Below are 25,200 nucleotides of genomic sequence, written 5' to 3'. Positions count from 1 at the left end.
AGTCTCTACCACCATTATCCTCCCGGGCCGGGTATGTTTCCTTAACCCCCCCGTCGGAGTCGAGCTACCATGGGCCGCAAGCCCACACAAGGGGAAAGGGAGTCTCGATCGCTTCGTAGCGCGTGCCATCGGCAGTGGTTGTTGCTGTTGTTGTTTTTCTTCTTTTTGTTTGACCGTCGGACTGTGTTCTCGGCCTGCCAGGCACATTGCACTACAGAGGCCTTCCCTTCTTGCTAGAGACGGGGAACGGGACTGAGTGCCGGACGCAGTACGTTAAACCTGCGCCTCTCGTGACTCCCTCGAGATTTACCTCTCTAGTTTCCCTGCGGCTGCGGGTTCCTTCTCACATCCGACGACGCGGGCCCCGCGGCGGGCCCTCTGAAGGGTTGGTTCGGCCTCGTCGTTGAAGGACTCGGCCTGCTCGCCGTCTGTGAATCGAACCAATTCTTGACCTTCCGATAACTCGTCGATGGTATCCCTAACCTCTCCATCGGAGACAACGCCTCATAATTTCCCAAAACTCGGTGCATTTCCCGGAGGGAAAGAATGCACTTTGGCGCAGCGTGCCCCTTTTCATAACAGTGATAGCACACCAGTCCGTGCTTCTTGACGGGATATTGCGGCCTAGGTCCTCAACGGGCCGGCGGCTTTCCTTGATGTTGCGGCCTCCCCATCCAGCCTGGCCTTCGAAACGTTGTACCCTTGTCTTCCATCGGGATGCGCGGCGCCGGCCTGTGGCCGCGCCCCCGGAACATCATCACGGGATCCGTGGGCTCTGAAAACGACTCCGTCGTGTATGTGGGAGTCGGTAAAGTTGACGACCCGCTTGCCCCGTAGTCCTCGTGTCCGTAGCCCTCCGATGGCTCAATAAAATTGCCTTCGGCTACCAATGCTCCTCCGTAATGATTTTCGCGACGTTCGTGCGCACTGCGTTCATCTGACGCGGAGATTGACTCGGCTAAGTGGACGGCGGCGTGACCTTTACGACCGGGATAAGAAGCCCTCGGCTTCTTACCCGCCCTGAACGTCGACGGAGTCTGAATCGTGACCTTCTTGGTCTTCTTGTCCTTGGCGCGGCTCGCCGAGCCATGCGCCTTTACGTAATTTACCAATCTCAAAAATGAGACATCTCGGTTATCTTGTCGATACTGCGAGACCATGGGCTTGATACTGGCATCTAGCCCCTCGATGAACATGGTCATCTGCTCCTCCATAGAATAAACATCCCCACAGCGATTACTCGCGTCTGTTAGGCGAATGTAAAATTCCATCTCGTCTTCAGACGGTCTCTGCTGAACTTCTCGCAATGCGAGCACGGCTTGAGGTATCGCCTCGTCGGTTGCGAAACTCCTCAACCACCACTGTACGGCCTCTGGCTAAACGGACACCTTTCCGTGATGGGAACCGGCCGTCTGAGACACAGTAGTGTACTGTCTCAAGGCGATGCCGCTTAGAAATTCGGGCAACAAGCGGATCGCTTGCCCCTCGTTCATTTCTTGAGTATCAAACTCCTGAACTAACTTTGCCAAAAAATCCGACACAAGGACCCCGTCCCCACCTGTGAACGTGTTGTCCTTCTTCACCTTAGGCGGAATATCTCTCCTGATTTTTGGCACGGCGGTCCGCGGGGAACTTGACAAATATGTGTGCGGGTTCCGCAAGCGGTACGTTCGGTACGAAAGTATTCTCTTGAAGAGGTAGTTGGTCGGATTCAGCTCCTCGAACTCCTCCCATCGCGGCCCGCGCCGCGTTGCAACATCTTCGGGTTCCGCGTCCTTGTCTCTCCGCGAGGCGGACGAAGTGACTCCGCCTCGTCAGGGGGAAATTTTCTTGCTTGACGAAATTCCGTTTCCTTCTTCTGAACGGCGTTCGGAATCGCCCGAATGGTTCGATGAACCGCCGTTACCATCTTCGGAGGGACCAAGCGACTCCGACTGTGAGTCGCGGTCCTCCGGATCGTCACTACAGTGACCCTTGCTTGTACGTCGCTTGTCCTTCTTCGAGGGTTTCGACTTGGAGCTCCGCTGACGAGCGGGCTTGTCCTTCTTCGACCGACGGTCGCCCTCTCTACCCGAAGGGAGCGGCTTGTCGTCTGATCCTTGCCGAGCTTGATCTGCGGCCTGCTCAAGGTCCTTGAGACGTTGCGTGGCGCGATCGAATCGGTCATCGATGCTTGTTCTAAATTTTCCTAAGGACTCCAAGGCTTGATTCAGGTCGCGCCTCGCGTCCTTGACCGAAAGCTTCAATGAAGCGAGGTCCTCCGGCTCGATGCTGTCGGTCCCGTCGCCATTTTTTCTCGACGAGTCCCACGCGCGCGGTCAGCTCTTCCAACGCAGTGTGGAACTCGGAACTTTGCAACTCAAGTTGCGTTTGCAATAGGGCAATTTCATCCTCGAGAATTTTCTTATTCTCTCGGCGAATTTCGCTGCCCATCTTCTCGAACTTCTCGTCGAGGTCATTCCTGTCGGCGGCAATCCCCGTAGGGGATTCTTGATCTCCGGGATCCGTGGCCGTATTGGCATGGCTCCGGGTGCGAGGACCCGTCGGGATCCTCGACGCCCGTGCCGATCCGCTCCCGCTTGCCCCGGGACCGACGTCCCCGGGTGCGCTTGTTGACATCGTTCGGCGTAGCGAACGAACCTAAAAAAAAGATACGAACAAAAATAAAATAAAAAAGAGACTCCGTACCCAGACCACTTCCTTGTCGTAGACAGAACTAATTCTAGGTCGGGAGACCACTTTTGTAGTGCGTCTCCAGACCGAGACTGTCGTCGACACAATTCTAGGTCGGGTTTCCTGTAGACAATTCTAGGTCAGGAGACCGCTTTTGTAGTGCAACGCTCCTGTCAGGCAGAGACCAAGGCCCGACGGTCCAACACAAACAACAACAACTGCCAACGGCACAGCGCTACGGAGTGTTCGAAGCTCCCTGTCCTCTTTAAGCGGGTTTGCGGCCCACAGTAGCTCAGATCCCTGATAGGGGGGGCAAAGAGAAGGGCCCAGCCCGGGATCGGTAAATGGGGGTAGAGACTTGTAAAGGCAAGTGCTCGACGAGTTCGGAAGGGTGTCTAGGTAAACTTGGTCCGATGGGTCGTAGATCCAATGCTCAAAGAGCGCCTTGTACACCTTATACCCTTGATAAGGTCCTCGACCGGGACCTCGCAACGTAGCCTGTCGGGAAAGAATAAAACGTAGCAGAGCTACACCGTCGTACTGCCGGATGGCAAAGTACCAACATCGGATCGGTCGCAACCAGATTCCGATGGAACCAACGCTGACAAAAGCACCACTGGTGCACCAAAACAGAAGCCCGATGGCTAATGATGTCACGCTGCGGATCGCAATCCTACAAGGTGGGACCAACTCAAGATTAAGAGAAATTAGGATAGAGAAGTAAAGGAAAATTAATAAGGAAAAAGGGGACCCCCAAGCGCAAAGGATACCGTAGGCTAGAGTAGAAGGGAATGTCTTGTAAAAGATGGACTTCGACCAAGGCGATATCAAACTCTGGCAACTCGGGTTTGATTGCCAAATAAAGGAAAAAGGAAGGGGACCCCCGAACGCAAAGGATACCGTAGGCTAGAGTAGAAGGGAATGTCTTGTAAAAGACGGACTTCGACCAAGGCGATATCAAACTCTGGCAACTCGGGCACCTTTACTGACTTGGTGGTCAGTGGGCTAAGGTATATATCGCCCCGCCAGAGCCGCTACAGTAGCTCGCGGCGCTAGATCCTAGATCTAATCTAATGTCAGCCAAATTAATGCCAACTAATTAACTAAATAAAATAAAACAATTAAAAATTAAAACAGTGCAATTATTCACACGTGTGTCCCCCATCCCAGACTACTTGTCATCTCTAATTATTTTCCTTTCACTTCACCCCCTGTAGAACCCTGTATTGCACTACACAGATTCTTTGACCAAGGTCAAGAAAAGTGATATACTGATCGAAATGATACAACGGTCAATTCTTACACATCCTATAGAGCAGTGGATCAATCGCAATTCGTGAACACATGACATATGTCACGAAAAAGTTTGGGAAGTGTTAGACTTATTGAATACAGTAGATATCACACTTCTCTGTTATCAATATCAATTCAGGGATTATGTGGGCTACATTTAGCTATCAACGATAGAGTCCCTTAAAGACGTGCCACCTACAATTCTACGTGCCACCTACAATTCTACCTGTTGTAGGGTGTAACCGTTTGGACACATTTCGTGGGTGGCGCAACCTCCCTTTTATGGTAGTGCGCCTACTTTTATTGTAGAGTCAATAAGACTATAAAGCCAGGTCGAAGACGCTACTCGTCTTTGACCTCAGCACATTCGATCACCTGAACCATCAACCCGACAACCCCGTCCATTGACCGTGCTCACCCTCTGTAGCGGTTCTGAGGCAATAGGCTGCCGCTTTTCCCCATCGCTTTAAGGTAACCCTATTTACCACCATTTTACCCTTCACCAAAATCCCCTCCGGACCGCCCCTTTCGGTCGGTCTCCGGACAGAAAACGATGTCCATCTGGCTGTTTGCTATTGTGAGTCGCGTGCTTGTATAGTAACTTTGACTACGGTAACGAAAAAATAAGTAATCCTATGTTTTTGGAACAGAATCAAACGTTGTTGCTAACGTTTTAACATTAGCAGATTCCTTTACGCATCAGCACATGGGCGGGTTGAGCCCCTCGAGTCATAATTACCATATCATTACGCTTCCCAATGTTAACATTACAGACGACCCCCTCAATTAGTGCACCCCCGTGCCATGCGCATTCTTTGTGCACTATCTTCAATGTGCTTTATCTAAAGGGCTCGCTAAAAAGTAGTTTACGGGGCAACGAAATGTTCCGTTACTAGCGTCTGCCGTCGCTGACGCTTCGTGTGTTCATAATAGACACGGCTCAACGTTGGATGTGTTTCTTTTGAGCCTTGATGTTGCATATCGATCTTGGAGAGCAGTTCAAATCACGCTGCAAATCGACGTGCCGAGCACCCTGTGAAAGTCGCCGCAGCACCTCCTCTTTTTGCGAAAGGGTAAGGCGGGTTCTTGACGCCCTAGATGCTGGTTCAGTTGTGCTCATTGTGTGATTAGTTGTTCGAAGATGCATAAGGTTGCTGGGATCTGTAAAAGAATGGAACCCGCTCTCTACGGACGGGGACGACTATTGTGCTCCCGTGAACATACGTGTACAGCTGTACAAAGTCGTGCCAAGCTATCGGAGGGTGCATTAAAGTCCAATATGCACTAACTAAAAGTGCACTAATTAAGAGACCCCCATTGTAATGTTATGTATGATAAATGAGAGCCCGAAAACCCACTACTGTAGTCGAGTACGATCACAATCGTAGCATTTTGATGGCCAAAACTTCTTCCGTCTATGGAGAAAGTCTCACGGGCTCTGACAGATCAAATAATTTACAAGGGGTCCACTGTTCAAGTTGGTCGGTTCCAACTTTGAGCCAACTTGCAACTTGGAATTTCCAGCATCCACAGTAGCAATTGCCTCTGCGTTGGCAAGCTACAGTATTGATTTTGTACAAATTTTGTACAAATCAATGGCAGACAGAACCCTCAAATCAAAACAAACGTTGATGCAGCCTCACATCAAAACAAACGTTGATGCAGACTCACATCAAAACAAACGTTGATGCAGACTCACATCAAAACAAACGTTGATGCAAACGTTGATGCAGTACTAGCATTACAGTGAATTTACCAGACGGAGCATTGGACCCTCGGTATTTGGTGCGAGCTTCGACTTAACACTTTTCTTCCAATTCAGCAAAAACAGGTTACCCTCGGCCGCAGGTTGCTTTACAGTAGAGCAGAACCTCAAATTCTGGTCACAGATGTTGAGATTGATGTCAGTGTCAAGAGAGGCATGGCTGTGTTGGGACAGGCTCTCAACACTAGAGAAGCGGAATGGCCTCATGCACGATGGATCAAGGAAGTCCAATAGACTGGAGAGACGGTGAATACAAAACGCTGCACATACAGGCAGAAACTTGTGGTTCCATCCAGACAAGACACAGTACAAATAGGACAATGCCAATAAGGCGCTATCTACTCAGTAGGAAATAAAGGCGCCGTCGCCTCAGCCACGACCGGTGGTCGGAGGCATCAGACTAGTTCTTGGCATCACAAAACTATCTCTCCTCACTTCGGAGCCTCGGTCGTTCCTGTGGCAGCTCGATGGATGCTCAAAACGACTTTCATCGAGGCGTCGAAAGTAGCGGTAGCCCCCGTGATGTCCCTAGGACCACGGAGTGCCCAGCATGGGCTCGTCTCCGTCAACAGATGACAAACGCCTTCCCTTGCTATTACGCAAATCCGAAAGACCCCTTCCGTTCAGAAGTCACTCATGCCCTCGCTCTTCTCGACGAATTGAAGCACAACAAGCCAGATTGTCCCGTCTTCTACGGCAACCCTCTTGAGTTCGCATCTCATGTCACCACGACCGCTGCCACCATCGCGGAGAACACCACCCCCCTCGACACTGTCGTGTCCCAACTCGTTGCTCTTTTCGACGGTATGAACAACACAGCACATCCTCACTTTCAGTTCAACGTCATCCCGCATCCAAACAAAGCAGCCATTATCGCCGCATTGCTCGCAAACTGTACGTCCCAAAATTTCATCGCGGGGCATAGCGCTTGGAACACGATCCGCGCCGAGAAAGAAAGCATCGCAATGATCACTCGCTTGATCGATGCATGGGATCCAGCTCATTCCGGCGGCATCTTCACATATGGCGGAGCGGGATGTTATCTCTACGGCATCAAATACGCACTCAATTCAGTGATGAGCAACCGAGACATCCGCACAAACGGCCTCTACTCCACACGGGTAAACATTATCTGCTCTCAGCAGGGACATTACGCCAGCAAGATCACTGCAGACTGGCTCGGCCTTGGTACAGAATCTGTCGTCGAGGTCGCAACCACAGAACCTTACAATGAGATGGACATGGACGATTTGGAGGCTCGCTTGCAGGCTTGCCAGAGGGACCACATACCGGTCGTCTCCATTGTATGCACAATGGGAACCACAGACGCTATGGCAATTGATCCTGTTGACAAGGTGGCAGCACTCGTTGAAAAGTACCCTAACCCCCCCGGGTTTAACAAGCCCCTCATTTATTGCGATTCCGTCTCCGGTTGGGCATTCCTCTCCTTTCGCGGCTACGATTTTGAAGCCAACCCCCTCCAGTTCTCGCATGATGTGAACAACGCTCTCCGTGTCACCTATGAGAAAATGTCAACGATACAGCACGCAGATGCAATCGCTATCGATTTTCACAAGACAGGCTGGGCCCCGTACACAACCTCTTTGTTCATGGTCCGCGATTTCGCGCACTTTGAAAGCACTATGAGTCGCACAAAGTCTGCCTACATCCACAATCGCACTCCATACAATCCGGGTTTGTACTCCTTAGAGGTATCTCGCTCCGCTGCCCCAGCACTTGCAGCATGGGCTACGCTAAATTACTTTGGATTGGCAGGCTTTCGTGTTATTCTCGGAGGCGTCGTAGAGATGTCGCGCTATCTGCGCTCGATCATTAAATCTGAACCATCGATCACGTGCTGCAATGCGGCTGACTGCGGGCTGGTGACTGTGTTTCGCGTTTATCCGGAGGGCATCGATGCGGAACGGCAATATGCAAAAGAGATGTCCGATGCAAGCGAGAAAACGCGCGCCGAGCTGGACCGCCATAACGCATTGCAAAAGGACCTCGCAGACCAAATCTGGGAATTTGTGAGAAGCGGGCAAAAAATTGACGGATTGTACGCCCCGTGCTGTAACTACTCTTCCGGGTTTCGCAAAACGCAGTATCCCGATGGTGACGTCAAAGTCACTCAAAGTGAGATTTTCGCGTTAAAGTCTTTCCCTATGAACGTTAATGTGACAAAGGAACATATGGACCACTTGATTCAAATCCTTAAAGTTTTGACCAGGCGGGTGTGCACACGGTGAAAGATGTCGCAGTGTTCTCTATGTTTTTAGGCGACCACGGCGTTGGTCCGTTGGTCAAGGTAAACTTATCCGGCTGTCCAAGCACAGCCCCCTGTTTTCGCGACATGGTCGTTTCATCGTCGTGTCCCATTCTACAGGAAATCAAGATCAACATCTTTATTACGTAACCATCATTTGCCCAACTCAATCAGGTCTACCGTACCGGATCCAGAGTATTTTGCTTCCGTGCTGTCATTTTTCGAATCGTCTTTCATTTCGGGAATCCTGCATGCTTCAGTGCGCCATTGGCTGTCTACAGATTACATAATCCTAGCGTGAATAACGGGCCAGAAGACGAGAAAGCAATTTCTTGCAGCCCATTTTACGACCGGGCCAGGCCCATGCAACAATGACGCGAACCGAAATGCGGATGTCGAAGAATAAATTTAGAATTCTTTCTAATGACTTCTCACCAGGAACTACTCTGGGTAACTACGCACAGCAGGATATTCTTAAACTTTAAAAGCGTCATTCGGCCATGTAAATTCGTAGTACGATTCATTATGTAAAGTGGGATTATGTCGCATTACAACTTAGAGAACCGATCAACGGTTTCGAAGAAAGCAGAGTATCAGTCGAGTTGTGTGGAGTTAACAATAACATTTCGAGCTGTTCACCCAGCTGCATCACCGCCTTTTCGTGGAGAGCCGTTTCTGGACTTTGGGGGCTGCATCATTGCGTAGCTGGGATCTGGTCTTCGATATGCATGTCCTTTCATCGCAACTGGTCCAAGAGTCATTTTAATGCTTTATCCCAGTTCCGCTCTAACGCGTTAGCCCATTATCTCACAGCACAATCCACTCATAATAGTAGGACTTCTCATGCAAGTTGGTGTAACATCGAACAAATTCTAAACCATCAACCTGTATAGCTTCTAACTTGGGAGCGAGCGGCGGATAAATTTCCATAAAGACAGGGCCACCGCTGCGTACTACACGGGGTGCATGTTTCAAGAATTCCCTAATGACATCCATACCGTCTGTGCCGGCTGTTACAGCGCGCCGGTCCTGGTGATTTACTACTTCCGGCGGAAGATCAGAAAGATCCTTATCGGGAACGTACGGCGGGCATCCCACAAACATATCGAATACGCGCTCATCTTGTAGTTCATCCATGGTGCATTGCATGATTTTAACACGATCTGTCATCTTGTGACGTTCTACGTTCTCTTCGCTTAGTTTGGTTGCTTCCTCAGCGATATCGAAGCCCACACCAGTCCATTTCTTCATCTTACTCAGGATCGCGATGATAATGGCGCCACTACCGCATCCGCCATCCAGAAGGTGGCACTCATTTTTTATGCCTTTTTTTCCAGGACGATTCGCGTATTCCAAAGCAAGATCCACAATCTTCTCTGCTGGGGGGCGCAAGAAAAGGACTGGTGCACGCACAGCGATCTTGACACCATGGAAATCCCACTCACCGACGAGATATTGCAGAGGCTCGCGGTCGCGGCTGCGCCGCTGACACAGAGTGACGAAGCGGTCAAGCTCGACAGGCAGCACAGCCGTCTTATCAGCAAGGGAATCCTCTCTGGATTTCACGCCGCTGAAGGCGGCTGTAGCAAGCATTTCAGCGTTCATTGCGGGGTCGGATATACCAGCTGCGGCTTCTTTTAATTCACATTTCTTGAAGACGAGCGTTGCTGCACGAACAGCGGTCGCCACGGTGGCATTCTTTCTGACGGGGTCCCATAAAGTTTCCCAGTGAGAGGCTGGCTCTACAGCGGTAGACATTGTATGGTGCAACCTGTCAGGCGAAGTCGTTGTGGTAGGTGGGCGGTTGTAATCAAATGTGAGAAGTCAGATACATTCACAGACGGCGTTGACTAGTGTAGGCTTGGCGTTTTACGTTGGGTATTTATGTTGAAAAGGCTACAGTTGATGTCGTACAAGTGTGGTTTTGGGCGGGAGAAAGGCAAGTGTTTACTATGGAGTTCTTAGAGTGATTGGTTCCAACGTGTCCACTCTGATAGATGCAGTTAGTCTTGGCCATTTTTTCAAATAGCATCAGAAAGCAAAGTTTTTCTGTGAAACACCCAGGGTTTCTGCATATGCTCGATTACTGCATGCGTTCGTCAGCTACCGGCTGCGGAGCAGCGATTCCAGCCTGTATATGATATTGAACTGCATACCGCATACTGTAACGGAAGTGGACCTGCGTGTCGAGAAGAAGCGGTGATTCTGGATGCAGTTGTGGGATGAATACAGTTATAAGACCCACACTTCGACGTCTCTGAGATGAATACAGTCATAAAGACCCACACTTCGACGTCTATGACTGCATCTATGACTATGACTGTATTCATCCCACAACTGCATCCAGAATCACCGCTTCTTCTCGACACGCAGGTCCACTTCCTGCCCTGGTGACTGCCGAGAAACAGGCCAACTTCTCACGATTCAGATCCTACATGGCGTTTCGCGTATTTATTTGCGTTTCGCACACTGTATATGGCGTCACAAGGCAGCCGCTACTATCTTGAACCGATTCCTATTTGTATTTTGGGACGATGGCATCCGGAGGCATACGCTTCTACATTGATATTCGTAACAAACATCGCTTCAAGGGCTGAAATTTCTTTTTTCATTTGTCCGAAGCTCTCTATCTCAGGTTCGTGCTGCGCTGATGGTGTCTAGAAATGCCGCCTCTCTATTGTGTGATGTGACAGCCACTGCCTAGGTGCCATAACTGATCTGATAAGAATGGAATTTGTTTGCCCAACTTGTTCTGATTTCAACTTTTTCATTTGATGCAAATTGTTTCAACGTTTGACATTGAATTCGTCCCTCTCCGCTTCCAAGCTTTATACAGTTGCGATCAGCCTGCATTGTTAAAATATGCTGACGTTACTCTTCTAGACGCTCTACAAGCAATCCAAACTGCACCTGCTGGCAAGCACGGCAATACGGGAAATTCGAGACCCAAGCACGTGGCACCACGAACTTTGTGGGCCACAAAAACTCGTGTGCCCAGCTCTTGCGATTGAAACAAAAAGAATGGAATTTGTTCGCCCAACTTGTTCTGATTTCAACTTTTTCATTTGATGCAAATTGTTTCAACGTTTGACATTGAATTCGTCCCTCTCCGCTTCCAAGCTTTATACAGTTGCGATCAGCCTGCATTGTTAAAATATGCTGACGTTACTCTTCTAGACGCTCTACAAGCAATCCAAACTGCACCTGCTGGCAAGCACGGCAATACGGGAAATTCGAGACCCAAGCACGTGGCACCACGAACTTTGTGGGCCACAAAAACTCGTGTGCACAGCTCTTGCGATTGAAGCAAAGCATCTTTGCAGGCTTTCGAAACAGAGCATCGGAATCATTCCATAAAAATTATCATAGCTGCTCCTGACATAGATGTAGAACGAAAGCCGGTTAGAACATTTAGAACAAAGCCACCGTTCCTGGTCGGCATGAGTTCTTCACCTCCAATGCCGCATCTTCACATTGTCCCTCATCAACTAACGCAACCAAACTTTTTTGCAAGCAAGATGCAAACAATCTCGATCCCTTTCCAGAGATCCGTTCCGGACGGAAACCAAAACATGTTGGATGAAATGGATCGAAAGGTACGGGGTTTGAGAGATGCGAAACAACTGTTTGCCTGGTTGGCTCAGAACCGGAAAAAGTTCCCAAAGGCTACTGGCCTGGATCTGTACGATCCAAGCCCCACGGATGTTATTGTTACGACGTTTCCGAAAGCTGGTACGACTCTAACGCAACAGCTATGCTATCAAGTGCTGGTGGCGACTGGCGGGGCACCGCCCCAAGACCCATTTGGCACCAAATTTGCTGACATCTGTGAGGTGGCCCCGTGGCTGGACTTTATGCCGCAGATGGGCGTACCCCCTGTTCTGTCTTCTCCGCGCGTTTTCAAGACACATGCCACGGCCAACAATTTTGACATTCGACGACAGAAACATGTTGTGGTTTTGCGCGACCCTCTGAAATTTCCCGGTAGTTGGCTAGACTTCACCTTTGAAAACTACCGTTTAGATGGGCATTCGATTTGTGAGGAGTCTGTGAAACGTGATGTTTTCGATGAAACCGTGGAAAGAGACCTGCTCGGGTTGCTGCCATCCACGTTGTTGAGCTCTGGAGCATTTGGGTCTTCAGAGGCCAACGCCGTATATAGCACGAGAAATAACCCGAACAAGGGTCCGATGGGCCCCTGGTTCAAACACACAAAAGATTGGGTTGACTTGATGGAGCATCGTAACGTGTTGATTCTATTTTACGAAAACATCGTCAAAGACTGTGCTACAGCGGCCGAGAGCGTGGCCGCGTTCATGGGTCGTACACTGACGGAGGACGGCTTGAATACGGTTGTGAAAAGATGCAGTCGGGAGTACATGTGTGCTGACAATCGGTTCAAGTCCATCCTAGACGCAAAGGTGTTTGGAACAGCGGAAACGGCGTCAAAAGTGAGGCCGGCTGTCCGCGAAGGTTTTACCGGAATGAAAATCAAAGAGAAGTATCTCGTTGAGTACCGTCGGCAGATGAAGGCCACTTTTGGAATTGAAAGTTACGATGAACTAAAGAGGGCTGTAGGATCCAAGCAGCGAAAGCTGTGATGATACCCATACACGTGGACACATAGCACACATAAGACACGCACCATGATCCACCGACGACGGAGTGAGACCGCTAGTGTCTAGGTGACAAATGACCTCACATGAGGCCATTTGACCTCATATGAGGTCACTTTTCAACTTATTTTTCTCGACTTGTGCTAGCTCAACAAGATGGAAAAAAGATACTCTCGACACGGCAGTTAACTTCTGCGTTGTGGAAGGGTGGAGTTTGGTGAGATCTGCACGTCTTCTCCAGCCATTTTTAAAATGCCCAAAAAGGAGCCTTTTTTGACCAACCTCAAAACGTTTTATGTTGATATCTTCGAAACCAAAACGCCTGTTTAAAAAGTCAACTCATCATTGATACTTCATTAGATTCTTAGTCTCTCTGTGCATTGACAACCGCCATCCCAATGTTTTGCAAGATGTTATTGCCGAGCGCGTATACGTTAAAGAAATGGTGTCCAAACTGAATGTTTTAAAGTTTCGATTTAATTTATATATTTTTGCAAAAAAAAGCTGGCCTCATATGAGGCCATGACTGACCTCATATGAGGTCAAATTGCTTGTCGTCTAGACACTAGACTTAGTGTAGAGGAAGACAGATCACGAGTAAAGAAGAGGCCATCGTTCTTGATAAATCGTAATCCTCATGGTTCGGTCTTTACTCGTCGTCGCCGTCTCGTGGGTGTAAATACCGCGTGTGACAGACTGTAATGCGGACAGTCTGTCCTTGCGGTCCGTCAGTTCTTGCACCACAAAAGCGATAGCGCTCTGCCCTCAAGTACTGTATGTGGTCAGAATTGACCTGGTCACTCGACAGTTTATATTGCTTTCAAAATCGGAATCTGGTGCGCGCGACTCTGCAGCGCCGTCGTCGGTAGATATTAATAATAATATTATTATTACAGCATCAATAAATCTATCTCTTGATGCAGGCGCAACTAGGGAAATAGATGCCGGCGGATCCAACTGCCATTCGGCCCTTGTCATACCGAATGCATTCTGCAGGCGGAGCGCGGTCAGGTCATGGGGCATTATTATTGCACGACTGGCTTCCGTCACATCACGTCCCAATGATCGTAATACTGTACACAGGTACCAAGGGTACAGTATGCCCAGATTCTGGGCATACATTCTGGGCATACATTCTGGGCATACATTCTGGGCATACGTTCTGGGCATACATACATTGGGAGGTCAAAATGGCTCCATTTTTTTCGAGGTGTACGTAGGTATGAAAAAGCTGATCGATATGATCGCGCAAAATAGTGCATCCAGGTAACGCCATTCGAATTTGGAATAATCAAGGGTACCCTTGGGTACAAATGAAACTCTGCATGAATCAAGGACACAATTTATGTTTTTTCGGAGTCGCCCATTGGGCGACTCCGAAAAACACAAAAACAGTACTGTATGTACGCAGTTATTGGAGTCGCCCACTGGGCGACTCCGAAAAACATAAAACACTACTGTATGTTGTTACAGTAGACGCAGTTATCACACAGTACAGTACCAAGGGTACAGTACTGTACTGTACACTCTTATGGAGCGTCTCTTGAGGTGAAGGTGAATTCCTGCCATAATAACCTTACATAACCCATACCGCCGCCGCGTACCGCCCCAACTCTTCCCCCCCCCCTCTCCAATCCTCGACGCCATGCATGTCCAACTTGCAGTCGGCCCTTCCTCCGAACAAACACCACTCCTCGCCAAAACCACCACTTCGGAACAAACCCTGCCAGATGGACCCGGTCTCACGCAGTCCCAGGGCTACCTACTCATGTTCTTCTCCGCAGTGTTTGAGGCTGTGCGCGAATTTCTCGTTCGCATCATCGAAACCGCTCTGCAATTCCCGCCATCTACATCCTTGATCATGAGCGCAATCGTGTATGTGACTCTTTCAACCATTTATCTCATCCGCTTCAACCTTTTCAAAACGTCCGCTATGCCGCTGGGACAACTCGTACGCCTCGGGATACGAGGCTTTTGCGCTGCTTATTCCGTCTACCTTGGCAACGTCGCCATTGCACGCATCCCAGTAGGCCTCGTCCTCACGCTGTTTGCCACCGTGCCATCCATAACCACTATGCTAGCCGTCATCTTCCTCTCAGAGCCCTTCACACGCTCCGACTTTGGCATCCTCGTCCTTAACATTCTAGGCGTATCACTGGTTACACGTCCGACAGCTCTGGGTTCCCACCCCGAAGCGGTATTTGGCGTCGTCGCCACGCTGATGGCTGCTGTCATCGCTTCTGCCGGGTTTGTGATACTGAGGTCCATGGGACAGCATGTCCATTTTATGCTACACGTATTCTCTATCGGGGTGAGTTTGTCACTTATCTGCCTCCTGGTGGTGGACATGAACGACATCAACGCAATTCGAAGCAGCGCAACCGGTACCACCATAGCGGTAACCACCGGATTCCTGGGATTTTTCCTCAAAGTCTGTGTCAACAGCGGAATGCAAGTCACTAGGCCTGGCCCTGCCCTCGTCATTCGCAGCGCGAGCGTTCCTCTGGGGTTCTTGTTAGGTTTGATTTTTCTAAGTGAACGGTTGACAATGATACCGGCAATCGGTGCAATGCTTGTGCTCTCATCAGTGGCTTGCATCGGTATCAAAGAGACCCTCGATAATCAGACTAACGCATGACTCATGTTGAACAACGCGAAAGCAGGAAGGTTTTCCGGCTGTGCGTGTATGGGAAAGGTGCGTCAAGGCACTTGCGTGTTGCCTATTCCTCTCTCAATCTCGGAGAGATGTCGCCATCCCCCAGATGTGTACAATATTGATTCAGCAACAGCCACATCGATTGCGACGCGGGCGGGAGTCCAGGTTGGTTTGGTGAGGTCCATCATGCTTCAAACACATGTAGCCTGCATAGTCACTCACAATGCGGCATGCATTTCGGGACACGGGGTAATCCAGCCCAAAGGCCATGTGGCGGAGGGAAATTGTGGTAACTGGGATAATGGAACGGTCGTACATTGCTTGCAAACCAAACATGTTTAAGTCTTGGGGAATGACATTAGGCGTGTAAAGGGGGGGGTGCTGGAGACGTCGGACAAAAACCTCAATATTAAAAGGAAAAAGTACTTGTAATTGTCAAGCAATCACCATTTTTTATGTTTTGCGACGGGGACACTCTCAGCCTGTCGTCCACTGGGACTTGGCGAAAACAACCACGGACACAGAAGAGGAGTGATATTGAAGCGCGCGGACACTTTTGCACCTCAACCGAGCACTAAGATCGGACATCCAAGCAAATAAATAAAAAATAGAAAAGTCCGCCTATTTTGTATTTTTGGGTTGTTGCACACTTATACGTAGAAAGCCGTAAGCAATCGATTGAGATATTTTTTCTTTAATTTCAACCACGTCGTTCTGATATACGGCGCACTATCTGGCGCTGTTACGCGCGGCGGTGCTCCTTGGCCCGTGTCGGAGATATTTTTCAAAATATTTTGCATGTCCGATTTTTTTGTCACTGTCCGACAACACCAGCAACCCCCCTTTACAACAAAACTCAGATTTTTTGCACTACGACATGTCTCCCTTACGTTAGTATTCACTAGGGTATAGTAGAATTGAAATTGAGCGTAGGTCGCTGGCGTCCAAACGAATCGAGGCCAGCCGCACCAGGCAGTTCACCAATGAGAACCAATGTCTTGGGTTGTGACAGTTTCGCTGTAATCGCCACAAATAGTGACGTCCATGACAGCACCAGACTGCTACAGCTTTTTAGCCGTAGGTATAACTCTAAATTCCATTGAGGGTTTCAAGGGTATCCTGTAGAATGCGAATAATAAAAGCCAGAGCCAACCATCTCAGGCCATTTTTGATCTCAAGAGGCAACAAATTAACCATCAGCCACAAACGACACTATCTCCAGATGATTACAGAGTGGTTTTGCGATCAAAAGTTTGCCTCAAAGCCATTGCTAAAAAAAGTCCCAGTCCCACCTTGCCACCATTTGATAAGAAAAGTGAGTCTGAAAACCAAAAGGAAGCTCCTTGCAGCTCCCTTCTGGTAGCACCAGTACTAAACAAGTAGTAGAACGCTCCGTGAAAAGAAGACGAATTTGGTTGCGGACAATGGACAATAATGGACATCCATAATAAGGGACCAGCACAACTAAGAATTGGCAATACACTTGCTGTACCGTTCTCGCTGGTTCAATTCTGGAAAAGGGTCAATTCTGGACAATATATTTATATAGTTATATAGTTTTTACTGTAATGCCATCCCATAGTTCCACTCCTCGGAAATGGAACAGAGTCTGGACGGTCTGCAGATCCATGCAGCATGGAAGGTACAGCAACGCCTCCTCGCGCATGCACATGGCCCCAGTCTGACTCCCTGTAGCTCGACAAAAGCAAAGCTGGACGACGTGTTGCTATAATGAGGTCCCTCGATGTGCATGACCAAAACTGGGCTGGATTGAGATATGAAACGAAAGATATGGAAGGGATGGAGGGTGCGGGGAGAGACTGTGTCGGTGTCGATGTTAGGAGGATGACGCGGTGGCGGGGACAATAGCATGTCGGAGGATGTGTGTTGGTCACGGTACTGAGGAGGTGAGGAAGATGGTGATGGGGCGTGGTGGTCGGGCGCGAGGTAGGGGTGGCGGGGAGGAGGGGACGTGGTCTTATTTGGGGGGGAAGGGGGGTTGGTGGCGGGGGGGAGGGAGCGAGGGCGGGGTGGTTCACAGGAAAGGGATTTCGGCGAAGCCACTTCATCATCGATCATGAACTAGAGAGCAGCCTCCCCGGCTTCTCTCCATTTCATGATCGATGCCAAGGAGGCATTTGATTTCAAAAAGCTGAACTCTGGGTGCTGAACTCTGGGTACCCTTCTGCCGTCCGGTGGTGCTCCGTTTCCTAAACAGAGTGTAAAATGCTAGCAAACGACTGTCGCAAATTTCACGTGGGCGTCGAGGCGGGGGAGGGCCGAGTTGTGCACATAAAATGGCGGGAGAAGGTACTGTGTCTGGTTTGTAATGTTGAGAGAACTAATGTTTTGATCTGCATGTGCTCGTATTTGGATTTAATTCCACCCTTTCATTGTACTGCAAGTGCCACTGCACCGCATCGAGTCCATGGAATTTTAGTAGTGTGCATATGGACTGGGTGTGGATTGGTACTTCCTTTAGCCAATGGATTTCGACCAGTTCGCAGAATTACCAAGCATTACAGTGGTTCTGTGTAGCATTCGTTGTGGCGTGCGATTAATTTAATGAAATGATCCGGCCAATAGCGTGACCGCAACTGGTTGAAGGAAAACAAAAGAAAAGAAAAGCGCCTGTTAGGACTGGCCCTCAATCAGGCCTGCGCCTCCACACTCTCTGCCCTCTATCCTACGGTAATCACTGATTATACTATAATCACCTCCCAGTGCTTGGTGACGCTCTTCACTTTTGCACCGAGGGCAGAAATCTGTCCAGGTGGCGACGGTTGAGGTATGACAGGGAAGGATACTAAGGGTACTAGACTACAGTTGGCACTCCGGTGCATTTTTTAGCTCGGCGGCGAAGGCCCTCTCTGTGACCCCGCGCCCTCCGGGTTGTCGGAATATAGCATACATAGTCAAGATTACTTCTCTACTGTGCTCGCCCCTCGGTGGCTGCCGAGGTTCCGGCGCTGGCGGCCCCTGCCGCCACAGCAGCGGCAGGGCCTAATGGGGTGTAACAATCATAACGGTAGCGAGCGTTGGGATCCAGGGTGTTGACACCAGCAAAACAGTGCTCCCCCAGATGAGCCGGAGAGTTTATTTTCTATTGTTTTCGGACACGTGGGGTGCTCTCGCCGAATCAGCGAGAGGCATGCCTGGCGGATCGAAATATGAAGGGAGCTGTTGACACATCAGGGAATCGCCGTGCCTGTTGCGAGTAGAACTCAGTAGCGCAGCGGAGAACGAAAGGCTTTCCTTCTTGTAGCTTGTTCTACTGCAACAGTTCTTAAGGCGAGTTACGCTCACCCTTATATACGCAAGTTTCACGTAAAACCTGCTCAAATCGTGAAACACTAAAAAGATGCGGCCCAATCTATCAGCAGGGGACCTTACATATCAACCATGCAATAAACGCTGCATAAGCCTACTATTGCTTCTTCCACTACAACAGTAAGTAGGTTTCGTAGCATACGTAACCCCGCACATGCAAATAAAATCGACATACTACGCATCTGATTTGGCTGTGAATGTTGTTGTCCAATCATTCTCCAAACACTGTATCTCATCTTGAGTTTCAGTCGAGCAGGATCTCACGACTGTTACGTCAGTAATAAAAGACATCACCACACATTCCTAATCAATTACAACAGTGCCGCCTTCTGCGTGAAACAGCCCGGACAGAATGTGCCTGAGCCTCGGCCCTGAGCACAGCCGGGCTGTAGGCAAGGATGGCTGACGTGGAGGGAGGAAGATTGAGTAGATTCGGTTTTACGGCCGCCCTGTAGCTCGGCTATTTAGTGTAGGGAAATGAGGAGACTTGAGTAAAAAGGGGGCTTCGACCTTTCGGAGTAAACTTCTGTTGCAAATGGGTGTGACGATGGAGGGGCGGTGTCGGACGAAACTACTGAAATGACCACTACAGATGATCTTGGCGTTTCCCGAGATCTACTGAACACTGTACGGTAAGGGTGAGCGAAGCGCGATCTGGTAGCCCGAGTAAACTTTACCTTTCTCTAACTCTCTTTGTTCATCTCGGGACTAGATCGACAGGATCACAATCAAAAACCTGACATTTCTGCTCGACTATGCAAACCACGGTATATTCCTACACCCTTCGTGACATGTGACACTGTGCACTGCACAGTCCTGATAGACAACCAATCCACATCTTGGTCGCCCACAATACCGGCCCTACCGCGAGACCCCAACTACGGTACTTTGACCTCCGACATCACTTCCTGTCTCACTACGCACGCAAAGAAAGCATCCAGCTCACGCACCTCCCAACCGCAGAAATGCTTTCAGACATACTGTACTCACGAATCCCCTCCGCTCTGACCTATTCTGCAGCCTCACCACCAACCTCCGAATCACCCCAACCGCCGCCCAACCGCCGCCCAACCACCGTACCGATGTAGCAACCAGTCCTGTAAAGTTACATACACTTCTGTCGAAAGAACCTTTTTTTCACCGCGTCAGGACCTGTCCCCACAACGCCAGATTTTCAGTTTGCGTTTGACTTCCCAATCCTCTCGTACACGGCTGTTTGGTCCAACCGAGCACAGTCTTGCCACAACAGCACGCTTGCCCCTTTTTCAAGTCACGAGCCACTGCAAGTGCATCCATTCACATCCACAATGTCTACTTTGATGGTCACAAGAACAGAGAGTCTCAGCGACAGGCTTCTGTTGCATTTTTTTCTGATGCTTCACACACTTGCTGCCTTCCCTACTCACTATGTAACATGTGCTTGCCACTTGGTGATATCCGAACGAAATCAGCACTTTCTTCTGACGTTGTTCATCCGTCTGCCAAGCATCTTGACCGTCTTCTTTCACATCCTCGCTATTTCACTCATCCGACATGGCCGACGATGAAATTGAGGTCAAGGGGAAAATGGAATGGGACCTGAAAGACAGTTTCATCAATCCTTCCCAATTCCATTCTGCTGTTCCATACAGTAGAGAGATTTCGAGCTCGATCACCACGTCTCGAACCCAAGTCGAAGGTATTGCTCGTGAAGAGAGCAGCTCGAAGTCCGTTTCAGTCTCGTTGAATGTGAGTGCCCCGCTTAAATCTTTAATGTGTTGCAAAATACTACGGTCGGTTGGACTTCATCAGTTGTGAGCACCAGCATGCAAGAGACCTCTGACACAAAATCAGAGACAAAGAGAACGAGCGAGAAAATCGGGCCCATAAGCATTGAGCCTGGTGAGTCAGTGTACGTATTTGAAAAGAGAGTTAAGTTTCCTACCGTCTCCTGGGATACCGGTGAGCTGCAGGTCTGGCCCTCGGCGGATATCCCTCCTATCAACGAGGAAGTCGTAATGAAAATCCCGGTGCACGTGCGACCCGTGAGAAGGTATCTCAAGGATATCAAGGTGTGTACATATGGAGGTATGACCTATTCAAAGAATTTTATGCCTTATAAAGAGGGGTCGTCCGGCGAATCGAAAAACGTGCAGAAAAAAGATTGGGGTAACATCAATCGCGGCTTCGGCGGCCGACATGTGTTTCTGGAAACTTCTTGGACGGAGGACCTTTCTAAGGGAGCTGATAAAATCGAAGTCGTAATATGTGGCGGGGTTCAAGGTTGGACGAAGGATCGGGGCCAGGAGGATATGGCAAAGGGGGCAGGTGGGGATTACCGCTTTCTGGATATTTGGCACTGTAAGGCTGTGAAAGAAAAGATTGTGGATGTAATGCTGTGGGGCGGCAAGCTTCATCGAGTTCCGGATGGATGGTCGGGCATGACGGAAGACTTGAAAGAGGGTCGTGGAGGGCGCTACGTTTACATCGTTTGGAAAAAGGTCCCTGAATAAGTAGCAGTGTTTATGTGGACTGACGGCATGCGTTGGGCAGTCGACATGCGACATGGGCAGTGGACCGGTACCGCAATTAGTGAGTGTGCAGCATCACATAAAACCTAGAGAGAGCAAATAAGCAGGAATTCCCCGTAAAGTGATGCGCTGAATCGCCTCCTGTTGTTGACAATTGGATCCGTTTTGCGTCCAGATTGATGCGCGGCTCTTTTGGACATGGACTAAACGGTAGCCCTATGCTCTGCATTAGTGATGTGTGCCACCATTTAGGATTAACAGTAAGTCGCCTCTAATTCGGCCGCAAGTCTACTGTTCGGACTGGGTTTTGTCCTACTAGAGACTGCCCCAGAGCGGTTCCGTTAGTATGATTTTCGTTCGCAGCCGTTCAGTAGTTCACAAGATGATTTTGAAACGAGACCTTTGTAACTGCCTGACACGTGGTGAGTGACACTCATCACCATTTTTCATTTTGTATCACTATTTATCATTCAAAACCACTCAATCACGACATTTGATTGGCGTCTCTCACCGACTGAGGGCCATTCCATTCATCGTGATTGGCAATCACGCAATCACGCAATCACGTCAATAAATGGTGCCTGCTCCCTTGTGGTTGGTTGTTTATATTACGGTTCCTAAAAAATGGTCATGTTCATTAAAGAAATAAACAATCGACTTAAAATTAATCATGTGCTCCAACTTGCAGAACGACGTTAAATTAATGTCGTGATCGCGTGATTGCGTGATTGCACGATTGCCAATCACGATGAATGGAATGGCCCTGAGTGACTCACTCATGGTGATCATCACTCTTTTTCCGTAGAAAAAGAGTGATGATCACCAGTACTGTACGATATCATCACTTAGGGTGACCCCACTGCCAACAAAATTTCTGTCCTAAAGTTCCAACCACTAAAGTTTGGACCGATGGATTAAAGTTCGGACCGATGGAAGAAATTTTGAACCCCACCGCGCCACCATTTGTCCTAAAGTTTAGAATTTGGGAAGGATTCTTTTCCAAACCAAAATTATTTGGTCGAGATTTTTGTCCAAAGCGCCGTTTGGGCGAGCTTCGTTCTATAGTAACGGTACAGAAAACATCTGAATTTCATGTGCTTACAGCTCTACCAAAGCTCTTCCAAATGGCTTTGGGGCTGTTTTGACTGAAGTCCCATCAATAGTGTGGGACGCAAAAAGGAGTGTCGTGCAGCCTTCGCTCGTGGACATTTCCCATCTTCTCCCTCCTTCTCGTCTTCTGAGAAGTGCAGGCAATGGCTGAGGTGGTTACTAGGACTGATGACTCGGCAGTAAGAGTGAGGAAAAAGGGTAAGGGACTGGGGTGGTCAGACGAGGAGAATCTTGCCCTGTGCGTTGCTGAGAGCGCAGTGTCTGAGAACGCCGCAAGAGGATCATCCATGACTGCAGCAGCGTATAGACGCCGCATTCATGCATAATTTGTGCGCGCCAGGCCAACGCACGCATGTACAGCTGAGAGAACAAGTTGCCCTATGGACACCCAGCGCTGGACTGGCCGCTCCGCGCAAACTGCTCAAAAGCAATGGGGGAAAGTTAAAGCTGCTTGCGTCCTGTTTGCTACGATAATGAAAAGACTTGAGAATATGGATCTCACTGGCGGTCCCACGAAAGAGGACCTACTGCGAATCGCAACTTGTATGTACAACGACAAAGTCAAGCGTCGCAGTACCACTTCTATGGCCACCTCACAGATTTACGCAATAATACAAACGCCGAACTACAGAATCGGGGATTCATTCCCTTACAAGAATTGCTACGACCATCTCAGAGCAGTAGACAGCTTGATTCTTGATGCAGGGGCCTTTATGAGGAGCACGGGACTACCGATGAGGAGGAATGTGGATTAGGCCCTCAGCCTCACAATGAGGCTGACGGAATCGCAGAGGTCGGTGGAAGAGCTCCTTCCAGTGCTGCTGACACTCCGTGTGCAACCCCGAGCTCGTCAAAGAATACGCGAGTTCGGAGGGCCAGGCCAGAAGGAACCAGGTCGGGCAAGAAAGCCCGGCGCGATGCTCTATCAGGAAAGAAGAAAGCGGTTGAGGTCGAGGATTGTGCAGTAAGTAGTCTACAGGCCGTTGCGGCGTCCAGTGCGAGATTCTCGGACGTCTACGCTGATGTGCAGGAGCGAAAGACATCCCTGGCAAGCCGCGAGCTTGCTTTAAAGGAAAAGCAGCTTGAGTTTGACAAGATGAAATCTTTACTGTCTGTTCAAGGAAGTTTACCTGCTGCTCAACAAGGAGAATTGTTCGAGCGCCTCTTCGCAAGCCTTGATCCATCTGCGCCAAAAGAGTTGAATGACGAGGAAGAATTTATTGATGTTACGTTAGCCCCTACCGCTCCAGCTAGCAAGAAGCTCGTTGGACTGTTTGATGATGAAATTTCTGAGGACGACGTTGTCGAGCATGATTGAGTACAGCATGGAGACAGCACGATCCTGTCACGATTTGAGGGAGGCACGGCAGCCGCGACTCACGTCTCATCCACGTCTCCATCTCACGCGAGCCCACGCTGTGACAGGAGTTTGTCTCCGAGGGAGGAAGACTTGTCCCGTCGCGAGTGTCAAATGCGAAGGGCGGTGCATGCCGCCCATCGCCGCATCTCGCAACCACTCCCACTCGAACTCGGTCGGGGTGGTGCTCCATCGCCTTGCGTCTGTACGCCCGCTTGATATCTGCCCGGCTAGCCCCGTACTCGATCCCCAGCACCGCGTAAAAGTCGGCCTGGCCAAAGCTCGACGGTCGCCCCGTATTCCATGCCCGCTTGCTCCCGGTCGACGAGCCGCGCCAGCTACTCTGCTGCCGGTTCCACCCGCTCCACTTAAGGAGTATCCGGCAGTCATCAAATGACTAGCCATGGCGCACCCCATGACGCCGGTGCCGACCTATCCGACGCGAGTTTGTTGCGGCGATGCAGGCATATGGGAGGGATAGTGAAGATCAAGGTGTAGATTGCAGGGCGAGGAAAGATGTGCTGCGGAAAAAGCATGCAGATCTATCCTCTACTGCATTTTATATATTGAAACGCGGGGCTTTTGTAGAGTCGACGACGGCCTGGGTTGTCCTCGTGGGGGCATATGAACTGGCCTTTGCGATGTATAGCATGCGGACCTGCATCTCGGACAAGGGAGTGTCCATCAAGGCTGAGTCGGAGAGGGCGTCCATGAAATCGACTGAGAAATCGGTGTCCTCCTTGGAAAACTCGTAGACGGCGTTGATGCAGTCCTCGTCGTAGTAATCAACCATGAGCTTGGTCATCTTGCGGAACTCCTTGGCCATGAGCCTGTTGCGATTAACGCCGGCGAAGACGATGTCCATGAGGTACTTGGCGTCGGGCTCGATGCCGCAAACGATGGCGTCCAAGTTGAGGCAAATACAGCCGGCAATAGCCCTGACGGCCCTCGAGTGGTTCAACAAGGCAAGTACGGGGAAGGAATGGCCGACTTGCTGGGAAAGATAGTCGCCGATAGCGGGCCAGCTCTTTGGGATCTTCTTGGTGGCGGCGATGTCGAAAGAGATGACGGCGGGGAGATGTCTGAGCATGACGAAATTGGAGAGAAAGGTATCGCCGCGTGGGGGATTTTGGTCGCATTCTTGTAAATAGCCGTCGGGATTGGTGACAGCATGCTTGCCCTCGGTCCAGCCGCTAAGCTCGAGCAACTGAGCGCCCTCCTCGATAGCTGCTTGCTCCATTTCTGTACCCAAGGCGCTCATAAAAGTGGCGAGGCAGCCGGGGGCCAAATCTCCATGACGCCATCGGAATTTGAGACGACGCCAATGAGGGCCTTGACGAGGAGCAAAAGGGCGTGGTATTTGTCGTCGAGGACCTGGAGCGGGACGGCGTGCGGGGCGACGACATCGGCGATAGTTTTCGCTGGGGCAGCGTCGATGGACTCGATGGAGGAGATCTGGGACGAGAGGGTGCCGGTCTTGGAGGCGGCGGAGGGGCGCTTTTTTTGGGACGGGGCCGAGGCCATCGAGTTGTGCAGGGCGGTGTAGCCTGAGGAGGAGAAGGAGATGGTGGGGTAGGACGAGTTGCGCAAGTAGGTGGTGGCCGACGCAGACGAGGCCGACGAG

At 50.0% G+C, this 25,200-nt stretch overlaps 10 protein-coding genes; 5 read left to right on the top strand and 5 right to left on the bottom strand.

Annotated features, from left to right (window-relative positions):
- Positions 1-6,696: 6,696 nt before the first annotated feature.
- Positions 6,697-7,980, top strand: CHC_T00000543001 (hypothetical protein). The gene has a single exon (XM_005717872.1). It carries the CDS (start codon positions 6,697-6,699, stop codon positions 7,978-7,980), a length of 1,284 nt encoding a protein of 427 aa, XP_005717929.1.
- A 20-nt stretch (positions 7,981-8,000) lies between these two features.
- Positions 8,001-8,147, top strand: CHC_T00000542001 (hypothetical protein). The gene has a single exon (XM_005717871.1). It carries the CDS (start codon positions 8,001-8,003, stop codon positions 8,145-8,147), a length of 147 nt encoding a protein of 48 aa, XP_005717928.1.
- A 657-nt stretch (positions 8,148-8,804) lies between these two features.
- Positions 8,805-9,590, bottom strand: CHC_T00000541001 (hypothetical protein). Its single transcript, XM_005717870.1, has one exon. It carries the CDS (start codon positions 9,588-9,590, stop codon positions 8,805-8,807), a length of 786 nt encoding a protein of 261 aa, XP_005717927.1.
- Positions 9,591-11,515: 1,925 nt separating this feature from the next.
- CHC_T00008551001 (Glycolipid sulfotransferase) lies at positions 11,516-12,598 on the top strand. The gene has a single exon (XM_005717869.1). It carries the CDS (start codon positions 11,516-11,518, stop codon positions 12,596-12,598), a length of 1,083 nt encoding a protein of 360 aa, XP_005717926.1.
- A 1,664-nt stretch (positions 12,599-14,262) lies between these two features.
- CHC_T00000540001 (hypothetical protein) lies at positions 14,263-14,472 on the top strand. Its single transcript, XM_005717868.1, has one exon. It carries the CDS (start codon positions 14,263-14,265, stop codon positions 14,470-14,472), a length of 210 nt encoding a protein of 69 aa, XP_005717925.1.
- Positions 14,473-14,605: 133 nt separating this feature from the next.
- CHC_T00000539001 (hypothetical protein) lies at positions 14,606-15,097 on the bottom strand. The gene has a single exon (XM_005717867.1). It carries the CDS (start codon positions 15,095-15,097, stop codon positions 14,606-14,608), a length of 492 nt encoding a protein of 163 aa, XP_005717924.1.
- Positions 15,098-15,254: 157 nt separating this feature from the next.
- CHC_T00000538001 (hypothetical protein) lies at positions 15,255-15,709 on the top strand. XM_005717866.1 is given in 2 exon segments: positions 15,255-15,611; positions 15,612-15,709. 1 exon segment carries the CDS (start codon positions 15,255-15,257, stop codon positions 15,609-15,611), a length of 357 nt encoding a protein of 118 aa, XP_005717923.1. The 3' UTR covers positions 15,612-15,709.
- A 1,109-nt stretch (positions 15,710-16,818) lies between these two features.
- Positions 16,819-16,935, bottom strand: CHC_T00000537001 (hypothetical protein). Its single transcript, XM_005717865.1, has one exon. The coding sequence runs from the start codon at positions 16,933-16,935 to the stop codon at positions 16,819-16,821; it is 117 nt and encodes a 38-aa protein (XP_005717922.1).
- Positions 16,936-23,965: 7,030 nt separating this feature from the next.
- On the bottom strand, positions 23,966-24,112 carry CHC_T00000536001 (hypothetical protein). The gene has a single exon (XM_005717864.1). It carries the CDS (start codon positions 24,110-24,112, stop codon positions 23,966-23,968), a length of 147 nt encoding a protein of 48 aa, XP_005717921.1.
- A 23-nt stretch (positions 24,113-24,135) lies between these two features.
- CHC_T00000535001 (hypothetical protein) lies at positions 24,136-24,816 on the bottom strand. The gene has a single exon (XM_005717863.1). The coding sequence runs from the start codon at positions 24,814-24,816 to the stop codon at positions 24,136-24,138; it is 681 nt and encodes a 226-aa protein (XP_005717920.1).
- Between the last annotated feature and the right edge of the window lie 384 nt (positions 24,817-25,200).

The sequence above is a fragment of the Chondrus crispus genome, genomic scaffold, assembly GCF_000350225.1.
Source record: "Chondrus crispus Stackhouse genomic scaffold, scaffold_357, whole genome shotgun sequence".
In the NCBI taxonomy this organism is placed as follows: Eukaryota; Rhodophyta; class Florideophyceae; order Gigartinales; family Gigartinaceae; genus Chondrus; species Chondrus crispus.
Note: the sequence above shows the minus strand (reverse complement) of the source record. Positions and strands in the feature narration are given on the sequence as shown.